Source organism: Cyprinodon tularosa, unplaced genomic scaffold (genome assembly GCF_016077235.1).
Source record: "Cyprinodon tularosa strain WSP-4 unplaced genomic scaffold, ASM1607723v1 ctg74, whole genome shotgun sequence".
Lineage (NCBI taxonomy): Eukaryota > Metazoa > Chordata > Actinopteri > Cyprinodontiformes > Cyprinodontidae > Cyprinodon > Cyprinodon tularosa.
In genome coordinates this window covers 675,999-688,407 of record NW_024039496.1, presented here as the reverse complement: position 1 = coordinate 688,407, position 12,409 = coordinate 675,999, and the positions used below count along the sequence as shown (strand labels likewise).

General features: G+C 37.3%; 1 protein-coding gene across 1 annotated transcript in view; it reads right to left on the bottom strand.

Moving 5' to 3' along the window:
- fam172a (family with sequence similarity 172 member A) overlaps positions 1–12,409 on the bottom strand; it is a 202,268-nt gene that overhangs the window by 49,368 nt on the left and 140,491 nt on the right. The window contains exon 10 of the mRNA XM_038269803.1: positions 8,259–8,343. Coding sequence (XP_038125731.1) covers positions 8,259–8,343 — 85 coding nt within the window. The remainder of the gene's footprint in view (positions 1–8,258; positions 8,344–12,409) is intronic.

Here is a 12,409-nt window from a genome sequence, read left to right as displayed (position 1 = left end):
ATTCATAATGAAATTTAAACACAATTCTCAATAGTTCTGTTTTCTCAAATGTTTTTTTTTTTATTATCTTGAAGTGATTTTGTTTAACTTAAGAAAACTTTATAAGACTTTCATGCACCACTATACTGAATTCCTTTTAAGATTCCCCACATGACGATATACCTGGAGGCATCTGGAAATTCATGCTCTCTGCAGATGAGTTTAATTTGAAACTCAATTTTGAAGAAATCCCAACATGATAGTGTAATTCATATTCAATAAAAAAAACTGTTAAAATGACATCCATTTGGAAAAATAATATAACTTTAAAAAAAAAATAAAAACGTTTGGGCAGATACAGATACATAAAATACATATAATCCTAACATAAGCCAAAATTTCAGTTTTACCATTTGTTTTTTTATCTGTCTCATATACTATTTCAATCCTGTGTATTTTATGAGTTTCTATTTTATTTCGTTATCTTTTAATTTAATTAAATTAATTTCTATAACTAAGTGACATATTCACTGAAATAAATAATATTTTTGTTAAAATTCTAATTTAATGGATCTGTATTTTAGGGCTGTTATCTTAAGAGGTAAGCATATTCTTAAGTTCAAGGTGATCACTGCTGAGAACTTGTGAAGGATTTCCTTTTCAAAATTCTTCAAAGTACAGTTTATCAAAGTATACTTAGCTTCACAGTCGGCAGATCCAAGTTACTATGACAATTAGTCACTACAAACTGTAACTAACAGAAGAAAGACATAACACATGATGATAAGATTTGATATTTAGACATATGTTAAAAATTTACAAAGAGTAATACATTTCAATTTAGAAACCTAGTAATTACTCTGCTCTCATGGATATACTGTAGCTGTCAAGGCCTCCGCCTCTCACAGCTGCCCAGTCCCCGTTGCACATTTCCCTCATGGTTCCCTGTTGCAGCTGGTGAGCCCATTAAGGGATGGCCTTGCGTCACTCCTTTGGGCTAGTCCTGGACAGGTACCGCAAGGAAAAAAGTGACCACCAGGTGATTGCCGATTAACCCCAACCCCAGGCCTGGCTGGGTGCAGTGTCCATGTGTCTGGTCGGGAGCATATCTACCGTTAGCGTGTTTAATGACTGATGAAGTTTTACCTGATTGATAAAGCTGAAAAAAATCTTTTTTTGGTGAACAAATTTACTGTTAGACCATGAAATAAAGGGGGAGAGCTGAGTAGCGCTGTGGCTAGCTTTACACAGTAGCTAAACCTCTTTTAGTTGATGAAGATTCTCAGTCATCTAGGTCATAGTGATTCTATAACGATGGTGTTATAGAATCACTAGAATCACAGACCACCGAAGCAGGTCTGGTACCTACGCCGGCTCCGCCGTTCCGGGTGATGTCATTCACCTCAATCTTTTGGTCATAATGTGGGATTTGAACAGGGTGCTTTAGGAAGCTTGCCCAACCAGTCCATATGTGTTTTATGGACCTGTAGAAGGTATTCAACCGTGTCCTTCACTGTGTCCTGTTGAGGGTGCTTCAGGAGTACAGAGTCGCAGCACCTTACTAGGGGCCATTCGGTCTCTGATGAGAATCACCTGGAGTTGGGAAGAGACTTCCTGCCTCAGGTTCAGGACTTCAAGTGTCTTGGGTTTCTGTTAATGAGTGAGGGGAAAATGGAGTGGGAAATCGATAGAAGGATCAGTGCAGCTGCTGCTATACTGCAAATGCTGCATCAGTCAGTTATGGGGAAGCGATAGCTGAGTGAAAAGGAAAAGCTCTCAATTTACTTGGAGCACCTCTGGCTTCTCCAAGAGCAGGTGTCTGGGGAGAGGGATGTCTGTAAGTCCCCACTGTGACTGCTGCTCCCACGACCTGGTCCCGAATGAAGCGGGAGACGATGAGTACAATGAGTTTGAGTACAAGTAATTACAGTAAGGACATGAGCTACTTATGGATAGTAAATTAAAGAGCGAAAGACATGTATAGGACGGAGGCTAAATAGATATTTCATTTTGCCTTTTTAAGAAAGTATCATGTGTGCCTTTGGAGAAGCTCTCAGCTAATGCTTAATGAGTGTGTACAGTAAGCATAATTAGAAATGTATGCATTTGCTAGTGTTGCTTTAGAGCTATTTAATTGTACTCTGTTTATCTGAGAAAGTTGTGATCAAAGGTTATTACAAGCCTAAGCCTTATGCATCACTGAATTACTCACAGCCATTACTATTAGCTACACAAAGTCTGAAATCGTTGACGTCAGCTCTTTCTAAATTAATATGATTTGGTCTGCAACTAATGTGACCCAGACAAAAGCATGATCTAACCTCAGCCAATCCTGGTCAGAGGTTAAAGACTGGTTCGCCAGAGTTTACCTACCGATTTCCTGCAACATTAGCTGAACATGAGCTGGCTGAGTAAAGAAAACATTCAAATACATAGAAAAATAAAGACAACACACACTGACACACACACATTTGCTTGTGATCTTCCAACGAGACAGCCGACTTCCACCTCACCAAGCTGAAAAAACACTGGTGGGAGGACATGAGGTTCATCCGAGTGGGCCTAGGTTTCCTTTTAAAGAATTTAGGCATACAAACACTCATCAGATGTGGTGTGCCAGTGAGTATGTGCATGTGTGCATGGTGAAGAAGTGCAGACAGCTAGAGTGTTTCATGGTCAGCAATGCGTGGATCAGGGAGGTGAGTATAGCAGTCTAGATGAACTTAGAGCAGGATAGAGCCATGGCATGTCACTGTATGTGTCAGCATGTTTTTTTTGTTTTTGTTTTTTTCATTGTAGGGACTTCTTTTTCATTTTTTTTCATTTGGCAGATCACTAAATGCATTTGGAAATACACTAATTTAAGAGAGGAAAGATCAAAGTCAGCTTCCAAGCAATCCAAAATTCATTCTTAATCCTAAAAGTTGGGTCAGTTGCATAGCTACTACTTACCATTTTTGAAATTGTGACCAGAATTTTTCACTATTTTAACTTGTGTTATAGAAAAATATGCAGAAAGCCCCAAAATTGTAAACCACTCTAAAATAATAGCAGGGGGTGTATCAGCTTGTATACATAGTTGCAGATGAAATCAGAAGGAAGTCCCTTTCTGCAGTTCATTATGCTTAATTACAGTTTTAAGCGGCAATGCTTGTACGAGAGCAGGGATGGTAATTAAAGTACAGGTAAGACATTAACTTACTTTTGTTAGCCATTAATCAGTGTTTACATTCAGAGAGCTCTCTCTTTGTAATTAATGATCAGCCTGGACAATGAATAATCACCTAAGAGGAAGTTGTGTGTATGTGTGCATGCTTATGTATGTGCGTATTATTGGCAAAGGGGGTTTCCCACCATTTGAAACAGCAAACTCCTTGATTAAACAACCCATCAAAAAAAGATCATAGACTAAAACATCCTTTACACCCAGCATGGTATTTTCATTGCTCTGTTACTTTTTGTCTAAAACGTGAATCATTTCCAAATTATTTGTTTAAAAAAATACATTGTCACCACTTTCTTTAGACAGAAAGCCTTTTACTAACCAACATATTATAACTGTATTTGATATTTGTTTTATTGTCACCATATTAACTTGATTTGAAACTAAACCAAACTGTATTGAAATATGTTGCTATGGGAATGAACTTGAATTTGATATTTGATTAGTATACAATTTTGTATAAAGTGTACTGAGATGATCTCAGTTGGTGACCTGTGCTATACATATGAATGAACTAAAACTAAACCATGAATAAATATCAAATCCCTATTTCTGTCTAATGAGTTTAATGAAAACACATTGGGATAATCCAAAACATCCTTATCTCTGGCAGTTGTACACACACTCCCAACATTCCTGAAACATGCAAGGGAAACATGTGAACAAGAGGACTGGTTCCATCATATCATGTTTAGTCTGATGTGCCAGGGCAGTACCAAATGCCAAGCACTGACCTGACCATGTAAGATTCTTTCGTTTGATGGAAAAGAGAGAATAAAATAAAAAACTTGGAAGATTGAGAAAATATATGAGAAAATAAACAAATAAAGGGGAAGTTAGCTTACAGAAAAAAGCTGTATGATACTAAATATTGTGGGAAAGCAAAAATATAGCATAGAATTGCGCCGACAATATTCAACATTTCCCCTTTGCCTGTTTTTCCATCTGTAATTATGATATTTTAACATCTCTGTGAATTTCAGCATACTTTGCACCATCATCTCTATCAGTCTTACCATCCAACCCCCTGAATATACCACACTTTACAATATTCATATTGTACACTGCAGTTCTAATGACATGTTTCCCTCTGTTGTGCAGGTTGATTAAGAACACATACAGTACAGGTCAAATTTTCTAAGGTTTCAGAGATATATGCAACAAGAAAGCACAATGATGTTGGACATCAGAGAACCTTTATATGAAGGTGGTAAAATATGCATTTTCTGACTAATTACACAGAATGCTAAATGACCTACGTACAACACATGATTGTTTTGATCTAAAAGTGAGAAATATGTCTTGTATCACCAAGCTAATGTTGGTAGAACAACAAATAAAAAAAATCTAACCATCAAAAAATAGATGAGCTCATTTTGGGTGTGACAAAGGTCTCAGATCTAAGTGTTAATTTAAAGATATTTGTAATGCAAGAAAATTTGATATCAGCAGATGCCTGCATGTCGATTTTTTTTCTTATCCCTTCAGATGATTGTTCCATACGTCATTCAGAAAAGTTGAAGGGCTTGAGTGTTCTTGATTTCGTTAACACTTTTTTACATAAAAAACTGTAAAAAAAATTTTTTTTTATTGTTTTAACACATAATGGCTCAAAACTAATAAGTGGAAGAATAAAAAATATATATATATCTTAAAAGTTTGGTATTAGTATGTTTTATGAATATTATTGCATGACCCTATAAAGCTCCTTCCAACATTTTTCTCCAAAAGTTTGCTAGCATTTCGAAAACTATCTCAATGAACAAACATGGAGAACAAGGGAAGGAGAGAAGTACAAAAAAGTCAGAGGAAGGGAAGCAAAACCCTAGGACTTTATCCCATTTTCCCATGATGCTGCAGAACCAATAGACATTAAATATTTTGCTAGCCCAGGGACGTTTTCGAATGAATCTTTCTGAACATATGCCATTCTCCACACCAGCCCCAGACTTGCCTCGGGCCCAGCTCTGCCTGGCTACACACAAGAGCAGCAGTTCACATTGCGATGTGAGCCCCTGGATATGTGTGCATGCATGTTGGGCATGACAGCAAGGATTCACTGGTTTATTTTCTGTTACTGAGAAGCTTTATCTTTAGCCCCAATTACTAACACTTACACATTCACACAGGAAAACACCATGGCAACAGAGACAACAGCAGCCATGGTGGCATTTGGCTTGACTGAAGTTCTGTTCCACGATGCCCTGACAGCCTTCCCTCAACCCTCTCTCAACCTTGTCACCTCTGTTGCTCTGCTGTAACTCTCACCACAATGGCCGCTGCCTGTGAACCTGCCAGGCTGCCAAGGACACAAAGATGACTGAGGCAACCTTTGACATCAGAGGCTGCCACCAAAAGACCAGAGACAAGCTGAGTTGGCAGCTCTCTTAGTGGGCTAGAGACCCAGATCTTTTCAGCCCAGTTAAAGTAGCAGGAGTCAACATAACACAAGTCAATAGTGCACACATACCAAAATGATGCCGTGTCAAACAGCAGTGTGTTTGGACAATGTTGGCCATGGCAAAAGTTTTAAAAACGGTGACCTCACTACTTTGGCTGTACTGCAGCTGTCACTTGAGTGACGGCAGTCACTGAGATGTAGAAGTCAGGAAAGGAAAGGAAAATGACATTTGAACATGAAATAAAGCAGTGATTTTGTACTGAATGCTAGATGACATTTCAAGGAGCTGATTCACTGGTAGATGCTCAGGCTGCCCACCCACACCGCTCCATGTGTAACAAGCCGTTTTCAGTTAAAGAGATGAGATAGCAATGTTAGAGATGTACTCACAGACATGGGGAGCATGTGTAAGATGACCTATACATTTACTATGATGGCAGTGAGGAGCTTTGAGGGGAATAAAATTACAAGGTATGAACCATAGTGGGGATGGAAACGGTGAATGACAGAAGAATGTATTCAACCCTTCAGACCTTTTTATATTTTGTTTGGGAGTTGTTGTGATATACCACCATACAGGAGAGACCAATTGTGGAGTGGAAGTCAAATTATATGTCATTTTCAATAGGTTTTACAACCTTTTTTATCTCCTTTAACTCGCCAGCTTGTAGAGCCAACTTTCAATACACTTACAGCTGCAGTACAGGTCTCTACCAGCTCTGCAGATTGGATTTAGAGTGTTTCTAAACAGCAATTGAATTCTGATCTGATCATTTACTGCACTATTTGGACATGACCACTGTGCATTTAGCTATATCCATTCATATTTCCATAAGCTTTTAATAGCTTACCTTTCACTACTGAAGACACAAATACCCAAAGCAAGATGTTCCCCCATGTGTCACAGTGGGTAGAGTGTTCATAATGATGTGCAGTGTCAGCTTTCTAATTGTTTTAATGTAGATTTATTTTGCAATTTTACGATAAGTCATGGGGTGCATTACTAACATATTCTTCCAGTTAAGTTGGGGATTATTGCAGCTTGTTTAAAGTCACCATATGCCTTCAGTATATCCTGCTGTCCCTTTAAGACCTGTCTGTTTAGGTAGCCATGTATACGGGACCAGAGAAAAGTTTCATGATGAATCTTTTCAAACTAAGCATCATGTTATCTCTATTTTCCTAACATGGAGCTATTTGTGTTTATCTATTGCAGAAAGCTTAACTAAAAGCTAAAATTGTTTTGGCTGCAATGTAAAAAATTTAAGGTAAAGCAAGGAGATGTCTATATAGCAAATGGTGAATCAAAGCCGAGTTCATCAGGGGGCTTGGAGAAGGTATAACAGATAATGCTGCTTCCTGTTTAAGGCTTGACTCTTCCCTATGGTTTAAACTGTGTGCATATCTAAATGTGTGTTGCTCTTCAGATGACATCACAATCATCATCTCTTATCAACAGTCATGTTGGGGATTACAGCTTTCATCCCTAATCCTACATTAAGGACACATTCTCATGATAGACATGAAATCATCAAGGCCAGTGAACCGCAGAGAGGGTGCGAGGACAGGAGGCCAAACACCACAAGAGGGGATTAATACAGGAGACAGAGTGGATGATGAAAAAGATGAAGAACAAAAAAAGAAAAAAAAACATTCTGTGAGAAATTCTCTGTGTATCCTTGTTTAAAAAAAGAAAAATCTTAGGATTCTGAGTGTAAATGATCATTCTAAGTCAGCTCTGATAACTTGGGCTTATGAGACTGCCTTAGTGACACAAACACAAACGGATATAGAAAAAAAAAGAAAAAAAACTAAACCACTTTCTATTGCAAAGAGAAGTTAGAAGCAATAGATGCAATCAACCCAAAAATAATTAATACGCATTCTAGATTTCAATGTATTGTTATTCTATTTCAGGACATGTTTTTATTCTGGATAATAGCAAATACATAAGAAGCGCCTGACCCACTGCTATGCAATGTGCACTATTACTTATCATTTATTAAACCATTTACATAAAAGGAAAACATATTTTAATCAAATCCATAAAACCATTATTTCAAAGTCGGAGCAGCTGGGGCAGTTTAACAATTTATTGCTGTTGGTTATACTTAATGTATTTAGGATTGAAAGTCCTGCATCTTTAGTTCCACTTAGAAATCCTAAACAGATTTATAGTGACCAAGTTAAAATACAGCAAAAAATGTCCATGGATGTTTATTGGTAAGACAAATATTTCAAACACACAAACTGTTTATCAAAATATTTCCACTCAACTACATTGGGAAATCCCACAAAGTGTCATATCGCTCCAGGTTCTTCCATTTGATATCCAGGAAAACTATACGTAATGTCAATCTAAATCTGGTTAGCCTATCTAAAACCCTTTAAAGTTGCCATTTAACACCCATTATTTCTGCAAAGGTGTGGTGCTAAATAGCCAACTACACTCATTAAGTTGTACATATTGTAGCACTCGTCTTCAAAGGCCACTAAATGCAGCCTTGACTCACATTTACTTACAAAATCATTTTTGTTTCATGTTTATAATATTGTGTTACACCAATGTCTTTAAATTGATTAGGTTTCTTACCCAGTACTTCAGTGTTTATGTTTCAAAATATGCTGTTTAGATGCAGAATATTAGATTATTACCTGCAGAAACTCGGGGGCAATCTGGAAGCATAGGCTCAAGCTGAGTGTCCAATGGCTCAGGACTCGATACCCAGTTACAGCAGTACTGTAAGAAAGAAAATAAGATAATAAAAAAATTAAAAGGTATCTGGGAAATTATTTATTTTTTTGCTTCAGTATATTAGGATTCCATAAAGGATAGAGAACAACTTCTATAAAAAGTTTCCTAAAGGTTCAGTCTATAAATAGATATTACAGCTTATACACCAAAATATATAAACACTGAAATGCGGAATCACAAATGTGACAAAATCTCATTCTGAACAGAGAAAGAAAAGTCTTGCAATGTTGCCAAAGAAGGAGAAACAACAGAGAGCAGACCAGAAGAGAAAAAGAAACAGAAATGTGCAAAAAGAAGTAGTGATGGTGTATGGACAGTGGGGGAAGAGGAGACAGAGACAAGAACAAGCAATTAAAAGCTCTGTGACATGCTGCTCAGACAGCTTGCCGTTTGTTTGCAGTGCAGAGCTGAGGTCCTCTACCATGGCTGATCAGTGGTTGCCCTGGGAGGGGAGGGTGTCTGCCCCGTTTGCTGACCCATAACCCCCTGCAAACACCCCAACTCTCCTCAAACCCCTTGTGGTTGACATCTCCACTGTCAGAAAGGGAAGGAGAGCTCTTTATCTGCTGTTGCTGTCTTCATCCATCTTGTGTATCACTCCTGGTCTATATGTGTTACCTCACACTTAGGTGATCCACCCATAAAAGGTTTGAATCTCATGTAACCTTAACAAATCATATGAATATCTTCAGTTCAAGCTCTGAGATTTTATTGACTGGGTAAGTAGATAACACATTAAACTGTGTTTACCTCTGTGTGGACCAGGATACTGGCTCATAGGGTTAGAACAAAAACAAGGGAATAAGGGAAACGAGACAGGGAGGCTGAGAAGGAATTCTTAGAGAAGACGCTCCCATAGATAAGATAAAAGTTCAACAGAAGAAAGAAAAAATGTAAAGAGATTAGAATGTGCAGCTGGCGTCCTTCTGATTCACTGCTTATCTGCCCTTGTTTACTTTCACCCTGGCCCCCTGACAGCCATTACTGTGGTTTGCGTTCATGTGTGTGCAGAAAGGTTTCTGTGTGTGGGTCAGTGACTTCATTTCGGGGGAGGGTTTCCAACAAAGACGTGTTGTGAACCCTTCAAACTCAAATACAACAATAAAAAAAAAAAAAGGCACACGTGCTTCTGAATTCTGCATCCCCCAAGATGATTGACAAGACAAACTAATCTGTGAGACTTCTGGTGTAATACCATCAAACTGACACACTGGTATGTAAAAAGTAGAAACATAGAGAACAAATTAAAAGAAATAAAAGAAGATTGTAAAAACATGCAGATGTTTTGAAATTGTTTAGGGTTTGGCAGAGGAAATTATAAAAATATATGTAGTTTAATCAAATAGTGTCAACAGAACTCTGAGGGTCTGCAAAAAAGTAAGACTGTTTTGAAAGTTATAGGTCTCAAGGACGGATTTAACATACCGTAAGTTCTTCTGTCAAGTAAGAAAACATTTCTACGTAAAACAGCCCAAAAAGTGCAACACGTGGACAAAATGATCTGATAAAATCTACCTGTATTTGTAAATCTATATTATAAACAACTACATAATTAAGATACCTAAATGCCAAAGTTTTAATAGTATTGAATAGATGCAGTAGGAAATATTTTGCTGACAAAACCTATTATATCCATCAGCTCTTTAGGCAAAACAATCCAATCCATTCTTATAGTCACTTGGAGGATGCAAAACAAAAGAAAAGATTTCCATTTTATTATCTCACTGTTAAATGCAGCTATAATGTAAGCTTGCTTTTCTCTGTTCGGTAAAGCCTTAGTCTACTCATTTAGATTAAACTTCAAATCCAATGAAAGAATAATAAGTAAGAAATTATCTGTAAAATGAACCAAAAATGATTGTTATTTGTCACCCAGAATGGAAGTAACATCCCCTGTAAACAATCCATCTTCTCAAGCAAAGTTTTTCTCCTTTGAAGCTTAAAAAAAAGAGAATATTTGCAATCTATAAAAGTAGCTAAAGTAAAAATGATGTTATTGAAATTAATTATCTTTCTATATTCTAGAATTGCATAATTACGTTTAGATTTAATGGAAATAATTTCGGTATTTTTTAAACAAGAAAAATAAAATGATCTTCACTCTGATTCATACGCTTAGTCACATAAATCAAAGAACTTTATTTGGAAAGGATACAGAAAAAGTGGAGCCACAAAGGTTGAAGAAAGATCAGTCAAGAGATTAGAGGGGAAAGAGGAAAGGCAGCTGGGGGCTTTAGTACTGAGGGAAGATGAAAAGTCATCTTGGTAAACAGTGGCATATTGTGTATTTTTAGATCTTTTCCTTTGCCCTAGATGTGCTCTCCTCTGAGTCTGAGTTTGAGGGCAAAGCAGCGCAGAGCAGCACAGAAACAGTGGGGCTTCTTGACTGCTACATCAAGTGTCTCATTGTATCTTCTTTAATTCATTCAGTTTGTCTGGAGGAAGATGTCAGCTGGGCTGTGGAGCAGTGGGCTGAAGGCGGCTGGAGAGGGAGAGAAAGGAGGGGAGTCTTTCAAAGGGCCCTCCACCATCCCTTACAACTCCACTATCACCACCAATGGAGACATGGAGGTTTGGGTCTGAATAGATTTGTCAAGGCAACAACACACATGTGCACACAAACTCTTGCATAGATACACACACACAGACGAAGCACGAACTCCCAGAGCTGCGGGAGACCACAGGCATAACAGCCTTCCCATAAAGGCAAGGCCTGCTGGCTGGGATTAGAGCAGGGCAACATGACAAACGGATGGCACATCACATCGCCTTTCCACTGCTTTATGATTTTCACATCTCAAAATGATAAAAAAAAGACCCTTGAGATTCAATTTCAAATCCAAAAATGTTGGATCGGATTAACAAGCCAAAACTTCACAAACATACCCAGGTAACCACCTGAATCTTATTCTACAGTACCTACTGTAGACAGAAGGTATAACAGGCACATTTACATGTGCAAAACTCCTTGATCAAGTTCAAATGTGTGCTGCTTAAAAGTAGAAAGTAATTCTAATGCAACGTTTATATTGGCTCAAAATTATTATTCAATCTGGACACATGTTTACTTGTACCATTTCAGAATATAATGACTGACACACGCTGAATCGTCTTATTTCCCTAAAACAACCACAAACGAAATGTTATAATTCAGCCAATCCCCAAAACACAAAAGTGTGTTGGTTTGGACTAACTGAGCCAGCAAAAAGCTAATAAGCACCTTACAACTAACAGATATTTCTGGAAAAAATTGCTTTTAACAATATCTCTATAATCTTTATTCAATTCAAAACAGTCATCAACAAAAACTCTATATAATAACCAAAGTCTTTTTAGTCAAAGTTAGAATGACTGTTCATGTACTGTTTTATGTGGAATTAATGTGCTCTTCTAACACATGTTTATGGTATTTTTTGTTATTTCCCTAAAATTAAATTTGATAATATCAGCAAAATCTCTTACAGCCAAATCTTGACCAACAAGAGAAATGTTTTTCTAAAATATAGAGGGCTTTTTTAAAATACTAATAACAGCTAATAAAGAATACATTGTAGACAGATAGATAGACATGGGATCAAATTTTTGTAACTGCATCAAGTAATACCAAAAGCTGATGAAAATGAAGTCTGTCTTGTCATGGCATTAACTCCTACTTGCCTCCTATCTTAAGAACCTTCAACAAATCACATCCAAAATCTACAAAAATGTTCTTCATAAAGTCAAAACTATGACTTTTTTAATTAGTTGCCCCCTGTTAAAATGTGGCTTAATCTAGACTAAAACTACAAAAAAAAAAAATATTTTTTCCTCCCACTGCTTTTCGGAATTGGTGAGCTGTGGGTCTGTTTGCTCCTGAACTAGGAGCCTGTAAACAAATCAGTCCTACAATACCTGAAAATTAAATCCCGAATTTTAAAGTGCGTGTTAAAAACAAATAACAGGTTAACAAACGGATCTAAGGTGTTAGTAGGACACAGTAGTTAACCAAACTCATTTGAAAACCATCTGTATTTCACCCTCCTAATTTCATCAAGGTTTGTACTTGACATTA